We start from the raw sequence: 23,728 nt of genomic DNA on the forward strand, positions 1-23,728 counted from the left end.
TAAGCAGTCAATGACACACATGCATGACTCTCACAGTATAACACAAAGGTGGGGGGGCCGCAATTGCACGGGCACAACCCAGAAGCATGCTGCGTGCACGTGCAGTCATCTTGGTTATAAATGTGGCGAAAACTAAGCACTTTACACTCATATGGATGTACAACATCATCTTAAGATGCTAAACTAAAACATTCCCTCTTAACACAAATGTGCAACGCGAATATAATGTAAACAACGCTCTCCTCGACGCAGCGAGGACGAGCGGAAGCAACCAGCCAACGTAACAGTAAAAACACGAAAATGTTACGCTGATAAAGGCTCTAACTTATCATAAGAACTTTATGGCATGAAGAGGAAATCCTTACATTTGTTCATGGACGCACACAGATTAACAGGTCACCGCACTCTGCTCGAAATGCGCACCTTACATCTATTCTCGGTCCCAGAATACAAGCGCGTGTGACATAGGACAATAACAGGAAGTAACTGACTGGATGCTATGGAAACAAACGCATACCCAAGGAACCTTTTTAACAGGAGTATTAAAACTGCTAATAATAATCATTTAGGATTATTTTAGATGCATGTATGTTGTTTTCCTTATAGAGTATTCGACGTGGAATACGATAGACCCATTAATAGACTTTTTTGGAAAAATCACCATTTCTTTAAGTAGTCTCATGAATAATGACCTAGCCTGTGAAATTCAATGCATAATCACTCGGCAACGACTCTTCAGATCACACTTGGTGAGGGGTCACTCTTTGAGTAATCATGTAGTCTTACTACATGCGTAGTAAGACTACATGTGTGTAACATGCGTAAATTACGTGACGTAATTCGTACTAGTTGGAATCGATAAGAGAATTGTTAGATAAACTGCCAAATGATTCCATGGAATTGAAACACACGGAACCGGTTCTCGATTCTCATCCCTACGCCGCAGGACTAACGTTACGTGAGCGAGTGACGGTAACGTTAATCTTATTTATTAGCACTGAGATGTCTACTGCTTTAAGATGGCGGCTGTTTACTAACGCCGCCCAGTCTGTCATTTCACATCTAGTTCTACATACATGGGATATCTATCAGACGCTACCTGCTACCACCGTAGTATCATGCGGGTGTAGTTTTTAGCAACGTCAGCGTAGTTTGTAGCGGCTGTCGGCTGCAGTAAGGTTTTTTATTTTATTTTTTTTTTTTTAATTGCTTCGTCCTCTACGCACGTGACGTCAGTGCGTTTTCCCACATTAAAAGTAGTCCAGGAAAAAGGTGGTGCTTAGAGCTGGCAAGATTAAACTATTTCTCGAGGTGAATAAAATTACTCGGATCAGTTTTTAAACTTGAGTTACTTGAGTTGCTCGAGTATTTGTTTCAGCTCTAGTTCAAAGTATTACATTCAATTTCAAATGACATCATTATGAATGTTTTTTTAATACATCATTCAATACTATTTCAAATCAGATAATTCCATTCTAAATAAACACAGAAAGTAATGTGTAGTTATTGCAAGTATCAATGCAAAATCATGATCATAATGTTAGTTAACTTTTATTTGAGTGATTTGAGGTTGAACATTCATTCCTTTTTATGAAAATACTAATAAAGGGGCAGTTTTTTTTTTTTATCTTTGTGGGCTCAAAGCAGTTGAATGGGTAACTCAATGTCTTTTAGTGACTATGATAGACACTAAATTTATTTGAAGTGGGAAGTTTGGCAGTGAATAATCATGTTGCCGTGCCATTTACGGCAATAGACGTCCAATTAATTTGTTCTACTTGTAAAGTTAACGCATACATTTACTGACACAATCTTGCAAATAAACATGTGCAGATTACAGATTTCAAGGCATACCATGGTATGAAACAAATTTTCAAAACCGCAAAAATTTTCCATCATACGGTCCCTAAGGTATTAGCTAATTTTTATGTCCCAAAAATGCATGGAGAAATCCCTCGCTTGCAGCTGTAAGGCTCAACCCTCTCCACACCGGTTGTTGCTCAGTGTCGGTGGGTCAGCTGCGCTACATGATGGCTGGAGGAAGTGAAACTCCTCCCCCCAAATAGAAGAAAAAGAAATCCCTGGTATGGGAATACTTCAGCTCCAGAAAAGTTATAGATGGCCCCAGCTTAGAGGATGAGGGCCAACCTACATGTAAAACATGTTGGCGGAGGCTGAGTGGTGTGTTTAGTGTGTCTAGCGGTGATAAAACATGTGGTGTTTTGTTGTCTCTGGGAACTGTTTGTGATGAGAAAGGTGGTGGGTGTATAATGTAAACATAATATGAGTCATACACACGTGCTTTTTATGGAAAATAATTATTTTTATTCTGATGGTTATATTGTTGAGCTGTGGCTGTGGGTTTAGGCTCACCTAAAGGACTGCATTTATTTTAATATTATTTAGAATATTTTTGAAAAATACATATTTTAACTTAACATTACACTTATATTCCAGTTTGCTAATATGTTTTGAAAATTAAAAATCCTGTTCAATGGATTTTTTTTTTTAAACCCAGATATCTCAAAAGTAACACATTGTAGGGCTATAATTGCAATACCGTGAAACCATGATATTTTGGCTTATCAAGGTTATCATACCGTCAGACTATCATACCAGCACATGCCTACTTGCAAATGGTTCTCATGGGTCTTGCTCTTGGCTAAACTTTTCAAACTGAAAGGAAACAGGAATTGGAACCCGAGTTGATCACCCAACATCCCCCTTAGGCAAGCTGAATGGGGGGAAGAAACAATGAAATGACACTGCTTTAGTTGTAGGTATTTTAGGTCACACCCTTAAAAAGAATTTTGTCACAAACTATTCTTGTGATGTTTTCTTCCGTTCTCTCATTTCTCTCTTTCTGCTATCCAACTGTTCCTTTTTTCATTTTGCCATTAAAGAGGAGTTGGAGAGGGGGCTGCTTCCTGCCTTTTTGTGTTCCACTGGCAGCTATAACAGAAACATATGGCGATCCAATGCCAACACAGATCCCAGTGGCTCTATAGAGCAGGGTTACAAGAATGTACTGTACTGTGTTTAAAGGGGCAATATGTAAGACTGGTGGCCAAATATGGTACTGCAGCCAGGACCAAAATATTGAAGCTGGCATCTTTCATTCCCCTTGGGTTGATCGTCATGGATAATCATGCTGCGTTATCATACCAATGCTACATTTAAGCAGAACAGACTGAGGCTAACAATCTACACATTAACGTTAGCAATGGTCATGTGAACAAACAGTATGTTTAGTCTACAACTTATGTACTGTACAATACATCCAAAAATAGAACGAGTACATCACGCCAGATGCAAGGGTTTCAAATTGCACTAGGGTGAAGTTGGTGCACAAATAATAATAATTTTTTAAAAATTAGTGAGTTAGGTTAACAAAAGAGACAATAAGCTTAAAAAAAGGTTACAAGTACAAGATCCACATGTTTCTCTCGCCACGACGGGTGGAGAACTACCATGCTTTTCTCAATAACATATCAGTACACTGGCAAATAATATTTCATTTGGTAACGCATTGATGGCATCCACAAAGATGTTTTTGTTCCTCCATCCACTTCAATTATAGACAAACGTGTGCATGTGTAAAGACACTATATTTGCCCTGGTGAATGGACAAAGATGCTCCATGATGTTAAGAACAACATGCCAATGTTGTTCATATTTCAAATGTCAAGTTAACATAGAGGAATGTAATATATAAGAAAACTGAAAAGTACATCTTCTTTCGAGGAGAAGTCGTGCAACTCTGGCATCTGTCATCAATTTTTCCCTCTTTGTCAAAGACAAAGAACTGATCTTGTAATTAACTGATGATTGAATCGGAACATCTGTTGTAAACACATAATCAACAACTTTTTGGGGCGGACAATTGACTTTTAAGTATTTCTAAAAAACATGTTTCTTTAATGTCTATTAAAATATTTGGGCCTTAATGACTAACTTAAGTGTAAATCATAGATTTGCTTAAAACACATAGTAACTTTGTGTGCATAATATTCAACAAGTGCTATAGTAATTTAGTCATGTTGCAAACCAGCAAATATAGACACATCTCCGATTAATTGCCACGCTTGATCATCAGAATTGACCTTAATTTTTTTGCGATGAATGATCACAAATGATTAATTGCCCAGCTTTGGATAAAGGTCTGCCATAAAGCACATCTCGTCACATTTCAAATTAGGGCTGCAACTATCGATTATTTAAGTAATCGATTAATCAACTATTTAGTTCGAATAATCAATCGGATTAGGAACATTTAAAGTGTTGCAGAGTAAATTTTAGCAGATGTAAAACCAAGGCTTGCTAAGATTACATTTTCAAAAGAGCATTAAATGCGAATACAAAATAAAACTGTTTTTTCAAACTCATTCCACAACAACAATAATTAAAATACTTGAGCTTGGCCTTAAAGGTAATTAAAAAAAAAAAAAAAAGCGGTTCGAAGAACAACGAAAGAACAATAGGCTTATTTGGCTAACTTGCATAGCAAAAGTCCGCTAGCTTAAATGCTATAAAATGCTAACAATGCTCTTAATAAATCTTTCATATTTCAGTCATATTTCCTCAATAAACAAACTAAATTACGAATGCATAAACAATTATGTAAGCTCAAACAAAAACTTACAACCTTATGTTGGTCTTAACAGGGAGCAGCTGGATCCAGCCATGATAAATGAGTTATGTCATATTCACTGTTGTCAGTAGAGGACAATGTATCCACACAAATCAATATAACTAAATGCAAACACTTTCAAAACAAACCATTTCAACGCCACTACTTAAACGAATCCTCGAAGCAGCAAAACTGATTAAACCTTTTTCTAATCGAATCACTCAGTTAACCGATTAATCGTTGCAGCACTATTTCATCTTTGTGATGTTCAGAGACAAATAGATGAGAATAGTGTTGGTTGACTGTATGTACCAACTACAGCGACTCGAGCTTGAGGCACAACAAAAACGTAGTCCTCTGTCTGTGTGCTGATTGGCTCATGCTTGTCCATGCTTGCTCATTCATAGCACCTCAGGGGAGTTTCTACCACTCATTTCTCATTTCCCAATCTGCTATTTTAAGATGCACGTGTCTGCTGTGACCCAGCACATGCCTATTCTGATGCAGTCTCAAGCTCATTGGATTGCAGCTATCACTTCATCTTCATATTTAGAGTACAGTATTTGAGGTCAGCACTGTTGGTAGTAGTGTGTTACATTTACTCCGTTACATTTACCCGAGTATTCTTATGTGCCTTAGTGCATCATACTTTTACTTGAGTAGATTTGTGAAGAAGAAACGCTCTGATTATTCCGCTACTTTGGGTTACATCACTCGTTAAATTTTTACCCTTTATTTTACATATTAGATTTTGATTTATTTTTCCCAGAGGTGGCTCTTCGTTTCACAGATCAGACATAGCAAAAATAATCACATGACCCCGTTACACCATTCAGACGTAACAATATGCATCCAAAGACCACACACAAGCTTGCTGTCAGAAGTCCTATGATCACACCGGCCTTTTCAATCATGTGGCGTCTTTACAGCGCCATAAAAAAAACAAACTATTTCGCATCGAGCACTGCTGTCAACATTACTCAACAGTGCAGATTTCAACCTCTCTCTTACTTATTTGGCACTGATATACCACGGAAAACCGGAGATATGATTAATTTAATTTGATGGTAGGAAATGTTTTCTTCTCTACAAGACACTCATGCTCTCATGATGGGTGATATTTAATTTCTGTAGCTTTATCTAGTCTGGTTTCTGTATATTTTCTGGCCTAATGTGTCAATTAATAGGTTGTAGTATAACAATAACAGTTCATAAAGATAATGTGTTGAAAAATATTCCATTGTTTTTAAAAAAAATCTGACAATGGAAGCAGTTACTCATTACTTGAGTATTATTTTCACAAAATATACAGTATGTGTGTACTAGGGCTGCAGCTATTGATTATTTTAGTAATTGCAGCTATTGATTATTTTAGTAATTGATTAATCCATCAACTAGTGAGTTCGAATAATCGGATTAGGAGCATGTATTGAATTGGAGAATACATTTTAGAAGAGGTTTGCTAAGATTGCACTTTCAAAAGAGCATTAAATGCGAATACAAAATAAAATTCCAGAGTATTTCTTCAAGCAATGCAAAATTGCACTTTCATTTAAAAATAGTTAAAATACCTGAGTTTTGCCTCAAACGGAATTAAAGAAATAAACAACTGATCTAAGTACAACAAAAGAGCAATTGGATAATTTGCATAGCAAAAGTTCGCTACCTTAAATGCTATAAAATGCAAACTGCTAAATATACCTATAAATTAAATAGTGAATGCATAAACAATACATTGGATCAAGCAGAAACTTATCTTATGTTAGTCTTAATAGGCAGCAGCTGGATTCAGCCATGTTAAATGAGTTACTTCATATTCACTGTTACCACTAGAGGGCAGTGTATCCACCCAAATAATTAAAACTAAATGCAAACACTTTCAAAACAAACCATTGCAACGCCTCTCCAATTAAACGAATCCTCAAAGCAGCAAAATTTGATTCGAAGCTTTTTTCTAATCGAATTACCCATGTTAATTGATTAATCGTTGCAGCACTAGTGTGTACAGTTTAAAAGAGAATACATGTTTGGGCTGAGTGCAAGTTAGTATGCCCTGAATTACAGTTTAAGGGGGCAGTGTCAGCCTCAGGCTGACAGACCGCGAAACTGGGAATTTCAGGAATGTCACGGAACCCCTGTGTTGTCCCTTGGTATGTTTGTTTTTGTTCTGTTTCTCACAGTTTCTGGTCTCAGCATAATTTTTAGGGATGCAAGATCACAACGGTTTGATATCATGGTCGCAATCTCACAATATAATTATTGCGATGTTGTGGGATAGTATTGCAAGTATGTTGATGGTACAAGTGGGGCAGAGTGACGCACACAAGTTGTATTTTTTTCAATGACAAGACTTCTTTCAAATCATATTACCAATGGCTTCCCGAGGTTGAGAATTTTACAGATAAATTAATGTTTATGAATGGGCATCATCTAAAAATCTGCATCGCCATGAGGCTAAAATCAATGATTCCTTCCCCAGCGCATTCATGCATGCATGTATGAATGTGACTGTGCTTCTATTCTTTCAATCAAAATTGACCCTCAGGAAAAATAAAGATTTTGTAAGTCAGTCACACTCGAAACAACCTTATCGATTGAGTTAATGAGCTCAAATACTTCAGAACTGGGTCAATGAGATACAATGAATTGGGGCTTTTTTTTCTTAATATAATGTCGGTTTTAATACAATGTTTGTCTCATATATTTATATTATGAAACATGGCAGACATCTGCTATCTGGTGTTGTAAAGTACTAACAACATAAGACCATATTTGCATCTCTGGCTTGTTTGTATTAGTGCGCATGTTTCAATTTTGCTAAAGAGTTAAACCACAGTATGACGTATTGGTTCGCAGAAGAGCAAAAACATTGTCAAGCCTCCAAAAAAGCTGAACCGATCTACAAGAACCGCTTTGCACCCCAAACCTTGTATTCAACCAGATAGTTGCTTCCTGGTCACATCTACAGCTCCTGCTTCTTTCTCATGACTGGCTCGGTCATAAGATGGCCGTGATGTGGTTAGACACTGGAGGTTTGCTAGACTGTGCTGTGTGATAAATGTTTGAAACCTCCTTGAAGTTGGGCCCCCTCCATCAGATGCAAATGTAGATAAAAATGATGTCAATCGTTTGTGCTACGTTTCTGTGCTGTAAAAAGTTTTGTTTGTGCTGCTATCGTTTTTAGAAAATGTAGAATTTTTTTTATAGGTCAATCGGAGGTCGACCAGCCTCCATTTTTATTAAAAATGGCTTATAATGGTGTCAACTGTTTGTGCTTAGTTTGTGCTATAAAATTTTTGTTTGTGCTGCTATAGTTTTTGAGATATTAATTTCAAGTGATGATGTAACGCAGCCCTCCATTTATTGCAAAATCGACTCGATATGATGCCATACGTTTATGCTATGTTTGTGCTCTAAAAATTTTTGTTTGTGCTGCTATTGTTTTATAACTGTTGAGATAATAATTTCGAGTGATGACGTCAATCGCAGCCCCTCCGTCGCGGCTGACGGTGCAGAGGGGTGTCCCAATAACTAGCGCAAACGTAGCACAAACGGATGGCACCCCTTTGGGTCAATTTTGCAGTAAATAGTGGGCTGCGAGTCATGTCTTCACTCAAAATTAATATCTCAAGACTTTTATTTTAACAATAAAACACTCGACACAAAACAACTGGTGTTCAAACGTCCATCTTGTCAGATCAATATGTAAATCTAGTAGATTAAATTGGCCTAATTTGCCTGACAAAAATCCGCTAGCTTAAATGCTACGAATGAGAACGTATTTACAATTCTCATAGCAAATCGCTCACACTTAATTCCACAAAATGTAGCTGTAAACTTAATTACAAATGGGTTTGTTGTCTTGTTCTTGTTTGGTATATTATTTATCTTTGATCCTGGGGTTCTAAAAGGCATTTGTGATCATCAGAAGGTAACTAAGCGTTCACAGTGAACGCTTAGTTACCTTCTTTGGGGTGATTCAAATCAATTTGTGAAATGTGTGAAGTAAACATAATTTGGACTTGAACTATAAAAATAACTATAAAAAACATATGGTGCCATCCTTTATTATTTATTTATTTTATTTTTTACAGCTTAATGTAGGGGTCCCCAAACTACGGCCCGTGGGCCAGATACGGCCCGCCTCCACATTTGATCCGGCCCCCTGAACAAAAAAAAAAAAAAATAGAAAGAAAAAATATATATATATATATATATATATATATATATATTCCCCCCCCCCCCCCCCCCATTAGTGTTATTTATTTCCTGGCTTTTTTCTGTGAAGAATATTTGGTTATTATCTATTTAATTAATACTGTTGTTCTTACTATCTATTATTATTATTATTATTTTATTTACATTTGTTCCGCGAAGAATCCAGAAAGGGTTATTTGATTGTGGCTTTCTGAAAAACAATAAATCTTTACATTTTGGCACTCTGCAATTGTCACACCTTTTCTGTTACAAGCTGACCCCGGCCCCTCATCAGAGAAGGGAAAAGTTATGTGGCCCTCACAGGAAAAAGTTTGGGGACCGCTGGCTAATGCAACCATTTAAGCATGACTGATTAATTCACTTCAAGCTAACAAAGCTTCAGTTTGAAAAATCTATGAAAATAATCCAGCTTTCCATTTCCTTAAACTGTTTAATATAAGTTGATAAAGTGAATTTATTAATTGAAAAATGTTGTTCTTTGTGTTATCGTAGGAGAGTCTGGTCTTGGGAAATCAACACTCATTAACTCCCTCTTTTTGACTGATCTTTACTCCAAGGACTATCCTGGGCCATCTCAGCGTATTAAGAAGACTGTGCAGGTAAGATGAAGCAATCTTTGGGCCTGGTAAATTTTGATATGATTTAGAGTAGAACAGTACAAACCAGTTGTCTCTTGTTAGGGCCAGAGCACCGAGTGGAGCAACAGCCCTATTTTAATGCAAAGAATTATTATTATTAGTAGTAGTAGTAGTAGTAGTAGTATTCTTTCTTCAGAGCAAATGAAAATGGACATTTTGGAGGCCTTAACATGCTCGAAAACACACCAAAATGTGCAAATACATGCGACTTGGCGTAAATTTTGCATACTTTTCCTCGAGTTTCTGTCCTTCATTCACTTCGTTGTTTGGTTTGATGGCTTTTGATCACACATAATGCAGAGTGGACTTCGCACATGAGTCACTTGTTGCAACAAACCCATATTTTAGGTATGATTCTTGGTATTGTCTGTTTGTTGGCTTCTGGCTCGTCAGGTGGCCTTTTCCCCGTCAAAAAAATCTATCTAAAGACATCTGTTTTTCAGTCATCTTCGCTAGCGCATGGGCTTATAATTCCGGGAACAAATCTGATGCGCCTACGTCCTTATCGAGGACAAGAGGACAAAGATGTGTAAAAAACAAAAAAAAACAAATAGATGCTACTGCTAATGGATTTCTATGAAAACATCTATAATCGATCCAAACTAGGGCTGTCAAAATTATTGGGTTAACGGGCGGTAATTAATTTTTTAAAATTAATCACGTTAAAATATTTGACACATTTAATGCACATGCCCCGCTTAAACAGATTAAAATGACAGCACAGAGTAATGTCCACTTGTTAGTTGTTTTTTCTGTTTTGTCGCCCTCTGCTGGCGCTTAGGTGCGACTGATTTTATGGGTTTCAGCACCACATGAGCATTGTGTAATTATTGACATCAAGTGTGGCGTACTACTAGTTTATTTTTTGATTGAAAATTTTACAAATTTTATTAAAACGAAAACATTAAGAGGGGTTTTGATATAACATTTCTATAACTTGTACTAACATTTATCTTTTAAGAACTAAATCTTTCTATCTATGGATCGCTTTAACAGAATGTTAATAATGTTAATGCCATCTTGTGGATTTATTGTTATAATAAACAAATACAGTACTTATGTACCGTATGTTGAATGTATATATCCGTCTTGTGTCTTATCTTTCCATTCCAACAATAATTTACAGAAAAATATGGCATATTTTATAGATGGTTTGAATTGCGATTAATAAAAAATTTTAATCGTTTGACAGCCCTAATCCAAGCAAAGAAAAAAGTGAAAAAAAGTTTAAAAGGGTAAGTATTTTAAAAAGAAAATCTTGACCACTCCTTGATGTCTGCGATTTCTGCATCGCAACACTTGTTATATTACCGTTTTTCACCCATAAATTACATTACATTACATGTTTTATCTTTGCAGATTAAAATCGGGCCAAATGAAAAAGTATGCAGTAAAATTATCATTAACTGTACAGCTAACTCCCTGTTAAGTCATGTTTATTTACAAAATAAAACACAGGGCTAAATTAAATCTACATTTATTCACACACCAATTGCCTTTATTATTGTACATCCACCCACATGTCTTAGTGCATGCATATTGATTATCAAAGACTTGAGTAGACAAAGGGGGGTCATCTTAAAGTGTCGGTCATTTATTATGTGCCAGGATCAGGACCAGACCTTTTTAAATGAGAAAACTTTAAGAAAATTTCAGAGGTCTCAAAAATGTCTATTTTTGATTTGACCTACTTTTAGGGGGGTCAAAAAATGCCCTCCTGTTCCAAATTTTTCTTCTTCTAGATTTTAAGCTTTCCAATGATGTATCAAACATGCACATAGGACAATTTTGAAATTTGGCCAAATTGGGGGTCTCGGAGCAGAACTTCAAGTCCCCTGTTTTTGTGTTTTCCGCCATTGGCAAATAAGTGTGTGGAGAGGCACAGGACTAAGTTAATTCTGCCAGAATTCGGTCGTTAATAAATTATTTATTATTTCTGTGTGGCCCGGTAGCAAATGCAGTTGGGGATCCCTGCTTTAAATTGTTAGTGTTAAATCTGGACTTTTTCCTGAAGATGTGCTGAATTTTCTAATGTTGACCAGTAGATCAGTGTTTTTCAACCTTTTCTGAGTCACGGCACGTTTTTACATTGGAAAAAATCTCGTGGCACACCACAAACCAAAAATGTTCCAGAATATATACATATATATATATATATATATATATATATATATATATATATATATATATATATATCATCATCATCAGTATCATTGACATTTACAAAATGTGATATGATTTGCCCGAAGAAGACGACAAAGGCGGACGAGATAAAGCATATGCTTATCAGTTTCCTGTCCCCCTCATGTTGAAACAGATTGTTATGGCTGCTAAAATTCTGCTGCACTTCATTTTAATTCATTATTTTTTATTGTTATGTGGTAGTTACTGATTGCATTTCTAAGTTGATTGCACATATATAGTGGGCTAGGCCTACATTTTACTTTTGTTCTACATTGCAATTTAGTTGGATGTTTTGTTTGCAACTGAACTGATCCCTGGATTGATATTGCGATAAAGATGCTGCTGCACTACAATATTTTCTTTGTCGCTTTCTCTAATATTTATTTGAATATTTTTATCGATGGGTTGTTGTGACTAAAATACAGTGACTGTTATTACTGATTTTGCACAGGAGTTCAGATGTTGCACTGTGTGAAAGGCTGCTACTGTGTGTAAAAAAAAAAAAAAAAGAGAGAGAGAGAAAGCCCTGGTCTCATTCAAAGCACCAATTAAATGCTGTGATCTGTTTTTTTTTTTTTTTTTTTTTTAAATATATATCCAAAAGTATTTTCATTTGACTTCAACTAGGAGTGACACAAGAGCCAATAAAAAGTTGTTTAATGTCTGACCGCTTGTGTTGCCTCATGATTCACGAAAAATATGCTTTGCTTTAGAATTTTAATGCATCCCAGGCTTTAAGGCATCGCGATGCATTGCCGAATCGAACCGAATCGAATCGTGACCCTCTGAATCGAATCAAATCGAATTGAATCGAATCGTGGCCCTCCGAATCGTAATCGAATCGAATCGTGAGGGCAGTACCGATGCACACCTCTAGTAGATAACTAGTCCAGCGTGTATCCCTGCTGCTCATCTAAATGCACAACATGGGCTCCAGCTCCTCTGTGAACTTAATATTCATTCATTCGTTCATCTTCTGAACTGCTTATCCTAACGAGGGTCGCGGAGGTACTGGATCAAGCCCAGCTAACAACGATCAAGAGGCAGGGAACACCCTGCACTGGTTACCAGCCAGTGGCAGGGCATACAGAGACAAACAACCATTCACGGACACACTCATATCTACAGACAATTTGAAGTGATGAATTGGTTAAAATTTTAATATCAAACATAAGAGGCAGACAACTTACTGAAAATGACACTCACACAGCCAAGTGTTTGTGAAACCGTTCTGTCCTATTTAAAACACAGAATGTACCGTATATTTTTCTATGTAGAAGGAATGGAATTTATGGCAACCAAATTCTTCTCGCTCTCTGACATCATTCATAGTATGTCTCTGTTGTATGTTTTTTTCTTTCCCCCTTTGATTCTCAACGAAACAAAAGGAATTTGATCCAACCTAACGTTCTCTTTTCTACTCTGTCCCACTTTCCGTAATTTCTTTTCGGAATCGCTCCCTAGGTTTTTTTTCTCTATCTCCTCACAGCTGCACCGAATGCCTTACAGTCTCTGCCTCTGTTCTAACATAACCATATAAGGGAAGAAGAGATGGCCCTATTTCAGGAAGTTTCCCTTACACTTATAAATGACTTTTTTTTTTTCCTCTTTTCGCTCCACTAAGACGGCATAAAAGCATTAGTTCTGTCATCCCTGCGGTTTATTTTAACATATGCACTAGTACTAGATTTGTGCTTGAAGACAAGAAAAATGTGCATTCATCTAGGCAGCTGGGTTAAAATGAGGTGGGTAGTAACGCGTTACATTTACTTGAGAAAAATGTACTTCTAAGCGTAGATTTACCACACCATACTTTTTAACTTTCATTTGAGTAAATTGTTGGGGAACCACGGATAAAAAGAAATGTAGTTCTTAAAAGATGTTAGTACGAGTAATAATAATTTGATATTAAAACCCCTCTTAATGTTTTCGTTTTAATAAATTTTGTAAAATTTTAAATCAAAAAATAAACTAGTAGCTCGCCATTGTTGTTGATGTCACAGGGCAGTTACGTCACAAGGCCACGCTGCCGTACTTCAGTCACTCTAACTATGTAAGGTAGTGATTTAAATACACCACAACGTGTCAATGGTGAATTTAACATTAATAAGACCTCAAGCTGATGAGTGCGTTTTGTCCTTCGACTGACGCCGTAGTTTTTGTTATATTTATATATTGATATATATATATATATATATATATATATATGGACTGGGTCTACTGTGATTCACGTTCATTTGAGTGTTGTCTTCACAAGACTCCTGAAAATGGCTCCCAGCATCATAGTTTGAAAACATCAAGAGGGGTTTCAATATCAGTTCTAATAACTATCTTTTAAGAACTACAAGTCTTTCTGTTCGTGGATCCCATTAAGGGGCAGTTTACATTGTGACTCTGCAACACCAAGACGCAATGACTGTTGCAGAATGGCCTTGTCTTCATATGGTGTCAGCCAAAACGGAAGGCGAAGACGTGAACCATTGAGTCCGGGCTCCAAAGTGGAAGGATTTGACTGCGGGGGCTTGAGGGGGCTTGCTCTACATCCATATCAATGGAAAGCCCCCGTGCCGATAACGTCAGCACTTGCAAATGTCACATTGGGCGTGCATAGCGGTGCTACTTAATATTAAAAACGGCAAATATGGCGGAACGTCGGCTTTAATATACTGTCTTCATAATATTTTTAATTATGTTGAATGTTTCCATTTTTTGTGCCTTTTGGAGCAAATGAAAAATGCCATTGCTTGGAGTGGGCGGGTATGTTGTTTTCCGGGCTGAGGAGGTTGTTGGGGTCAAAGTGCAGCATTGGCTGTCGCCTTGTAAATCTGCACTGCTCCCTAGGGCCTGGCATGAATACTACAAAGTTTTCACGCGAATTGCGACATTGTTCGAATGGAGACGGAACCATATAAATGCAAATTTGAAATTTTTTGTATTGTCATAGAGCCACCATGTAAACAGCCTGTGAGTTATGATTCTGCGTTGCGGTGATGGCGTTGCAACTACGGCGTCAATGAGCATTCAATAGTTCTGCGTCAAGGGAACATGTTGCTCTGTAATTCACCGCCAAGCCACTAGAGGGGTGTGGCGTTGTGTTTGTACGGTTTTGGGGGACTCTTGTCAACTTCCTCTCATTTTCTTCGGGTTACTTAACAATGCCTACAGAGATGGAACGCTTGAATGTGGATCTTCAGCTCATCAACATTGAACAACAAATGTTAATCATACTGTAATGTCTGTAAGTAAGCGCGGGTCTTTTAAGAGGCGATCAGACTGGGGAGTGGTGACGTAGCGGGAAGCGAGTGGAAAGAACGGGAGAAAGCGAAAGTTAGCGGTCGCATTTTGCAGCAGCCCGCTATCATTTTGTTATTTATTTTAGTGGGGCCATCATCAGCTCTTCTCTTTCTTCTAGCATCGGGTATAAGCCAGCGAGCTGTGTTGTCCAGTGTTTTGTCCGATTTCTTTGCTGTGTCCTACAACCAGCCAGTGGGAAGCCATAGCAGATTTCTGGCAGCTATGGAACTTCCCAAACTGCGTTGGAAGCATTGATGGTGAACACGCTATCCTAAAAGCACCGAGGCGCTCTCAATCAGTGATGATGTATCAAGTGTGTGACCTGTCTAGTTGAAAATTAAACATCAAAACAACTCTTATTACACCAAACCTTTGCTTTATTCTTTATATATTTTAAGTGTAAAATGTAAATAAGTCACAGACTCACAGTAAACATACCTACAAAATAAATGATAAAGTGCACCAACTAAAAATACGTCATAAAGCGATGAAAAGCTGACAGTTTTTGGCAGACTGTGTCACCGCTTCGTGTGGCCAACACGTACATACTTGTCTTGGAGGTTCTTCCATTTTATTATGCAATAGCTGACCCCCATTCCAGTATTTTCAGCAATCTCCTTCCACGGATTGCTTGCCATTTGGCAATCTTTATAATGTCTGGACGAGACTTTGTAGAGGTTTTCGTACTTGCGGACCTCTTCGATGATACTTTCGTCAGCTTGGTCCATTTTTCGTGTATTACAACAATGTTTGAAAATGGCGGTGATTTCGCACTGAACCGGAAACAACAGTCTGAGCGGACCAATCACAGTCCATTTGCGTCCCGTCACCACGCATTGATGTGACGCCCAGTCGTGCACCTCCACAGAATCATGTCAGGCCACGGCAGAGGGTCGTAAATTGGGTCTGCCTTGACGGCATAGGTATGCCGCAGAAGCATAACTCTGCCTTGAGGGTTCGTCAAAACTTGGACTGCGCTCCCAATTAGGGCTGCAACTAAAGATTATTTTTTATAAATGATTAATCAGACAATTAAACAATTAATCGGATAAATGTCACTTATTTCGATTATAACTTGAAGTTGTTTTAGGCATGTTTAAGTAACAATAAAGACAAAATGGATGACAATTTCCTTCAAAAATATTTTATTGCAGTTTCCTGACTTAACTGTAGTCTACAGCTGTACTGTTTTATGTGCATAAAATTTGTAAGTTGTAATAAAAGTTAGAACTATAAAACAAAAAATATGTTACACTGGATGTAACAACACAAAAGACAATGTAACTCTCGACACTTTGTAATACACTGATACCCCTAAATATGAAGTCAATCTGTTCCAGGACCTTGTTTGTAAGTCGAAATGGTCGTATGTCGAGCAGGATATTCTCATAAGAAAAATACTGCTGATACTATTGCAAATAGCAATTACACAGAGCAAAACAAACAAAATATAAATACAAATCGGAATAATAATAATAATGATACCTATAATAACGTAACGAATCGGGTTCTAATGTGGCGGTTGTGGTTTGCGTGGAGTACGTGAACGCACCGCGTGGCTGACGTGACAGAGAGAAGACTTTTTACTTTCGCTTTTCATGTTCTGTCGACGTCAGGAGGCATGTTGTGTTGCACAAGTTCTGAAATAAATGATTAAAAAGCTGCCGATGCCATAATAATAATAATTGTCACCTGAATTTATAAAGAATGGCAAACGGAGGTCGGAGAAGGACCGTCAAGATAGTCCACAGACGCACACACCACGCTCACATTTTTCTATCATTTCCATCTTCATTTCAATGCTAAGCGTGACCTTTTTCCTTTTTTTCCACCACCTGTACTAACATTCTTGGAACCCATGTTGATTTCTCTCTCACGAAAATCCGCTGTGCAACTGTTTTGGGGGAAATAAGAAACTGCGGCGCTGTCATAAATCGTCGTATTTTGAGCATGTCGTACAAATGGCGTTTCAAATTTTACATCTGATGTCGAAAAGATTGCGTGTCGAAGCAATCATATGTCGAGGTACCACTGTATTATTGATTCAGAAACCCAACCTGAGTGTAGCAGGGAACTCTTTTTCTCTAATCACTGGCGCTCGTAGCCTCACATTACACGTACACAAGGACCCAAATGGGACTGCTCGTAGCTGCCGGCAATAATCGATTATCAAATTATTTGACAGCTTATTTATTAATCAATTTCAATCAATGTAATCGATTAGTTGTTGCCGCCCTACTACCTACCTTTGGTTAAAACTGACATTGGAAAGTTTTGCGCAATCTTGACTTAAAGTAATTCTGTACATGTGTTTGTATGCAATTTATTACTTGGCAAAATTTATGGTAATTTGTGTTCTCAGACAGAATGGAGAATGTTCCAGAATAGTTTAACATTCAAATAGAACATGTTGATTTAATGATGTATTTGCCCTGCCAACAATTTGAAGGGATTTGTCGCTCTTTTTGACTAAATATAAATGGTCCAAACAGCAGATTTTGGTTATTCCTGACATGTTTTGCAATTTAGTTAAAAGACCAATGCCAAATTACTGCCTGTGTGAGTGTGCGCGCAGCTGTACAGACAGTTGATTTCAAGGTTTGTGGAAGCTGAAGAATGTTTGTTTTAAAACATGAAGGCTGCAGTTAGTCAAATGGGGGATCCTAAAATAACTAGACGTCCTGAAAGTATGTGGCTAGTAAGACCTCATCAAAGTTACTGCAGGAAGTACTAGATCAACAATAGGCAGGACTTGAAAACATGTGACGTGTGGTGAAGGCAAAGTATGTTTCTTAGATTCAACCAAGTGAGGAAAAGTTGATTGTTTAGCCCACTTATTGTCCAACCAGTGATTCCAACTTATTCTAAAGTGTGCATTGTTTTTCTTATGTGGCTTATTCGACAGACAGAACAAACAGTGGGGGGAAAAAAGTACTTTGTTACAAATAACATGAGAACCTGGGTTGCTCTTGTTGACTAGGGATGTGACAATTATCAGAATAGTGATGTATAACAATACTGTACTTAACACAAAAGGTTATCAATACTGTATTCTCTTGGCAGGAATCGCTATATTCTTCATAAAGGTGTGACTGTTTAAAATAAAAAGAAACCAACGGGTTGCTAGCAAAACTTTACACTAGAATAGTGACTATGGTAACTCATTGACTGCTATTCACGGCACTAGACGATAACAGTCTCATAAATTATTGCCGATATGCGATATCATTGTCTATTTTTTTTAACCAATTCAACAACTAATGCAGTGACAATACATCCGAATAAATTACCCATTCAAATGCAATTGTTATTCTTAAATAAAACAAAAACTATATTAGAAAATAATATTAAAAAATCACACATAATGCATAACGAGTTATTTGAAAGCTAGCTAAATGCAGATTATGAAATATGTGACGAACCTAATGGCGTTATTGTTCTCTGCCAATTAGAGCCCATCTAAAGTGTTTATTTGATCCAAAATAACTGTCATCTTGTCTTTCAAAGTGCACATGTTAGCCATTTTGGAGCCAAAGTATTCATTGCCAATCAGATTTTTCATGATGGGTGTCATATAGCTCGTGTAGAATGTGATGTATGTAAAATTTAACTTTAGAAATCCACTTTTGCATGTTGAACATAGCATAGAATGCTTTGTGGCGCAGACCTAGGGTTTATTCAGAATTTTTTTAAAATCAATATTTCATATTCATATCTAGCGTACAGTGGTATGAATTTTTCACATTTCTGCATAAAATCACCATCAAATGTGATCTGATCTTTGTCAGAATCACACAGATAAAAAAAAAAAAACTCTGCTTTAACTAAAACTACCCAACCATTCATAGGTTTTCATATTTTAATGAGGATAGCATGCAAACAATGACAGAAGGTGGGAAAAATAAGTAAGTGCCTGCCTAAGGAGACTTAAAAAAAACAATTGAAACCAATTTTTACCAAACAATTTAAGTCAGGTGTGTGCCCAATCACTGATGAGTGGTTTTCTCTCCCAACGAGTTGGCGTCCACCAAAGATGACGCCAAGAGTTCAGCGCAGAATACTCAGAGAGGTAAAATAGAACCCTAGAGTGTCTGCTAAAGACTTACAGAAATCACTGGCACAGGCCAATATCTCTGTGTACACATCAACTATATGTAAAACTATGGCCAAGAATGGTGTTCATGGGAGGACTCCACGGAGCTGCTGCTGTCTAAAATAAAACATTGTTGCTCGTTTAATGTTAAAAAAAAAAGGCACTTGGACATGCCACAGAAGTTTTGGCAAAATATTTTTTGGACTGATGAAACCAAAGTTGAATTGTTTGGGAGTAGCACACTAAGTCATGTGTGGAAGAAAAATGGAACAGCTAACCAACATCAACACCTCATCCAAACTGGTGGATGCATGGTGGAGGCAGCATTGTGATTTGGGGCTGTTTTGCTACTCGGAGCCGGACAACTTGCAGTCATTAATGGGAGGATGAATTCAAAAGTTTGTCAGGATGTTTGGTAGGAAAACCTGAGGCTGTCAGTCAGACAAAGCTAAAAAGAGGATGGTTGCTGCAACAAGACAATGATTCAAAACACAGAAGTAAATCAACTTCAGAATGGTTTCAGAAGAACAAAATACACATTCCGGAGTGGCCAAGTCAAAGTCCAGACTTGAACCCCATTGAGATGCTGTGGCATGACCTAAAGACAGCGATTCATGCCAGACATCCCAGCAATCCGACTGAACTACAGCAGTTTTGGAGAGAAGAATGGGCCAAGATTAGTCCTGATCGATGTGCCAGACTGATCTGCAGCTACAAGAAGTCTGTGGTTGAAGTTATTGCTGCCAAAGGAGGGGCCACAAAATTTTAAATGTGATGGTACATTTTTCCCCCTTTTGTCATTGTTTGCATACTATCCTCATTAAAATATGAAAACCTATAAATGTTTGGGTGGTTTTAGTTAGCGCAGACACTGTTTTTTCATCTGTGTAATTTTGACAAAGATCAGATCACATTTGATGGTGATTTTATGCAGAAATGTGAGAAATTAAAAAAGGTAAGATACTTTTTTATATCACTGTATGTCTAATGCAATATAATGAATTATTGCCCGGCTCTAGTGCAAACCATTGTTTTATCAACCTCTCAAGTCTGAATTGCAGTTCCATAAGTTAATAGATGGCTTGTGTATTTCAGGTTGAGCAGTCTAAGGTGCTCATCAAAGAAGGGGGGGTACAGCTTACTCTCACAATTGTTGATACGCCAGGATTTGGAGATGCAGTAGACAACAGCAACTGGTAAAGTGTTCTTATTTAATGTGTCATTTTTTCCCAGTCACCAAGATTTTTGTTCTTCAAGGGTACCACGGATAGAAAGAAATTTAGTTCTTATAAGATAGATGTCAGTACGAGTTATAATATATTTTAAAACCCCTCTTAATGTTTTCATTTTAATAAAATTTGTAAAATTATTTTAACTAGTAGGTCACCATTGTTGTTGACATCGCAGGGCGGTAACGTCACATGGGTATGCTGAACACCGTACTTCCACAGTGTCACTCTTTAACTACAATAACATGCCATCGGTTCTGCCCTTCCAATTCGAACCGTGGAACATTGATGATAACGACAGCAAAAGCAAAATGAACCGGAAAGACGGGATGAGATAAGTTGCGTTCATGTGTCAAGTTTGCTAGTGACAGCACTTCCCTTCTCTAGTGACGAGAGCAGGCGAGTGATGTCAAAAACTGTTTGCAGATCTTCACGCTAAACTGTTGTGCAATCCAACTTATTCCAATATTTTTGGAGATAGCTAGCATCCAGAGCTGTGTTAGCATCCAGAGCTGTCGTGTGCTTTACATATGATTAGGGTATACAGTGAAACACAGCAGTTTGGTTATCTTTGCTGATAGCCTGGGGCCGTAAATCACAACACACGAAGACGTTTGCCTCTACCGAGACGTCTAATGGCGACTAATTACGTCTCACCTTATTTTTGTCACGTAAAAGCAGATGTCCAGATTGTTGATCATCCTGCTTCCCGGTGAATAAGCGACACGGAAAACAAATAAATGTATTAAACTTAGTTTGATTGCTGGCTATTCGTATCATTTTATGCCCAACAGATTATAAAGACGCCTTATTTTGCACATTGAGATCGAAGAGGCAGAGAAAGGCGAGTGGACACCAGTGTTGTTAATCTTACTGAAAAAAAGTAATTAATTATAGTTACAAATTACTTCTCCCAAAAAGTAATTGCGTTAGTAACTCAATTACCTGAATGTAAGAGTAATTAGTTACTTGGCAAAGTAATTGGTGATAATTACTCCCCCCCCCCCCCCCCCCTCAAATAAATAAATAAATAAATGAATTAAAAAAACATTGGCCACACTATGTGAAGTTTTTTGTGAAGGTTTTTGGTACAATTGGCCCGAGCCCAATTCTTTACCCTAATTTACTCTTTAACCTGAATCAACTGTTAAAAGTTGTTAGAATTGCTCCCATTATTGCACTAGTTCCCTTCTCTCTACTTTCGACATATGAAAGTTTTAAAACTGTTTCATCATTTAAAGATAGATTCAAGTAAAGATTTTGCCGATTTAGAAGTATTTTATATAAAAAGTTACATAGGTTCGCTAGGAAGGTTCTCTACAACAGACCCGTCCTAAAAAGTCTACTGCTTCAAGATGGCGGCTGTCTACTAACGCATTTAGTGCCATTTCTGTCATTTTGCATCTAGTTATATCTATATACAGTACATGTAATATCTACCATATCTACCATAACATGCGGGCGTAGTTTGTAGGCTATCGGCCACAACATGTATTATTGGAGCTACCTAGCATTGCGTTTGCTCGGCGTCACAACTTTCTTGCCTGCTCTGCTCTGTCGTCTCGGTGAGTCCGTCTCCCTCAGACTTTTCGACCAATATAGTAACGCATAGTAACGCATGCCTTTCCGTCCTCAGTAACGGTAACGGCGTTGCCAAGATGAGAAAAGTAATTAATTAGATTACCCACTACTGAAAAAAATAACGCCGTTAGTAACGCCGTTATATTGTAACGCCGTTATTAACAACACTGGTGGACACAGGCGTTCAAATTTGTAGCTCGGACCGCGTCGTTTATTGGCATAAGCTTCGGCCAACTCCTTCACAACAAACATAAGTATCATATAGTGAAAATACAACAAAAATAATAATTATATCTCAAAAATAATGTTCACAAAAAGAAAAATCCTTCAATCTGTAATAATGAGGCCCTATTATCACGCAGTTAAACAACAATGCAAAGAGAACTGGCATTCCCAATCAAAATAGATATGAAAAATACACATAAAACTTACTCAGACTTTGGTCAAACTCTATTTAAACATTTTAGCAACTCGTTTAGCTCAACAATATGTGACGTCACCGCCCTGCGATGTCAACAACAATGGCGACCTACTAGTTAAAATAATTTTACAAATATTATTAAAATGAAAACATTTAGAGGGGGTTTTAATATCAAATTAATGTAACTCGTACTATTGTAACTCGTACTAACATTTATCTTTTCAGAACCACGTCTTTCCATCTATGGTACCCTTTAAAAATATTTCTTCATGTTCCTGTTTTATACAATGTTTTCTAATTTTTCCAGTTGGCAGCCAGTCATCAACTATATTGACAGTAAGTGTGAGGACTTCCTGAATGCGGAATCGAGGGTCAACCGCAGATCGATGCCAGACAACAGGGTCCATTGCTGTCTATACTTCATTGCGCCCTCTGGACACGGGTAGGTAAAGATTTAATTAGATTAATTTCTGAATGTGACACACTAAACTCTATTATATGAGGTGGCGTGGGGTGGTGTGGCTTAGTGGTAGAGTAGTTGTCCCCCAACCCAGAGGTTGTGGGTTTGATTCTCTGCCCTCATGAACTCGCCTAAGTATCCTTGAGCAAGATACGGAATCCCACATTGCTCCTGGTGCTGCGTCACCAGTCGGTAGATGGCAATGTAGTGTAAAGCGCTTTGGTCACCTTGGAAGGTGGAAAAGCGCTATACAAGTATAACACTATTTACAATTTACCATACAGTGCCCTCCATAATTATTGGCACCCCTGGTTAAGATGTGTATTTTAGCTTCTAATATATTTTTTTTAATTATTCAAATAACATGGGACCTTAATGGAAAAAAAGAGAAAAATCCAACCTTCAATACAAGTGCATTCATTCAGTGGGGAAAAAATCCCACATAAAGAAAAATTTATTTGACATCAAATAACGTGTGTCACAATTATTAGCACCCCTGGTGTTTATACTTTGTACAACCCCCTTTTGCCAACAAAACAAGGTCTGGGGACTGAGATGTCCATGGGAGGAGCTTGATTTTGTGTTTGGTGAACCGTTTCTGTGTAGATTTGGCCATATGTTTAGGGTCATAGTCTTGCTGAAAGACCCAGTGACGACCCATCTTCACCTTTCGGGCAGAGGGCAACAGATTTTGATTTAAAATGTGCTGGTATTTCAAAGCATTCATGATGCCATGCACCTTAACAAGGTTCCCAGGGCCTTTGGAAGCGAAACAGCCCCACAGCATCACTGACCCACCCCCATACTTCACAGTGGGTATGAGGTGCTTTTCAGCATGCGCATCTTTCGTAGCACGCCCAGGCTTCAACTGGGTCCGTGTGCTTTGGCCAGATGAGACCAACATTGAGCTTTTTGGCCACAAACACTCTACTGTAAGTGGGTCTGGCGTGCCACGAAAGATGCGCATGCTGACAAGTACC

General features: G+C 37.7%; 1 protein-coding gene across 1 annotated transcript in view; it reads left to right on the forward strand.

Annotated features, from left to right (window-relative positions):
• Positions 1-23,728, forward strand: part of LOC130915904 (septin-7-like) — an 81,094-nt gene that overhangs the window by 18,321 nt on the left and 39,045 nt on the right. The window contains exons 3-5 of the mRNA XM_057836114.1: positions 9,341-9,447; positions 20,153-20,253; positions 22,596-22,730. Of these exons, the coding sequence (XP_057692097.1) occupies positions 9,341-9,447; positions 20,153-20,253; positions 22,596-22,730 (343 nt within the window). The remainder of the gene's footprint in view (positions 1-9,340; positions 9,448-20,152; positions 20,254-22,595; positions 22,731-23,728) is intronic.

Source organism: Corythoichthys intestinalis, chromosome 5 (genome assembly GCF_030265065.1).
Source record: "Corythoichthys intestinalis isolate RoL2023-P3 chromosome 5, ASM3026506v1, whole genome shotgun sequence".
NCBI classification, from domain to species: domain Eukaryota; kingdom Metazoa; phylum Chordata; class Actinopteri; order Syngnathiformes; family Syngnathidae; genus Corythoichthys; species Corythoichthys intestinalis.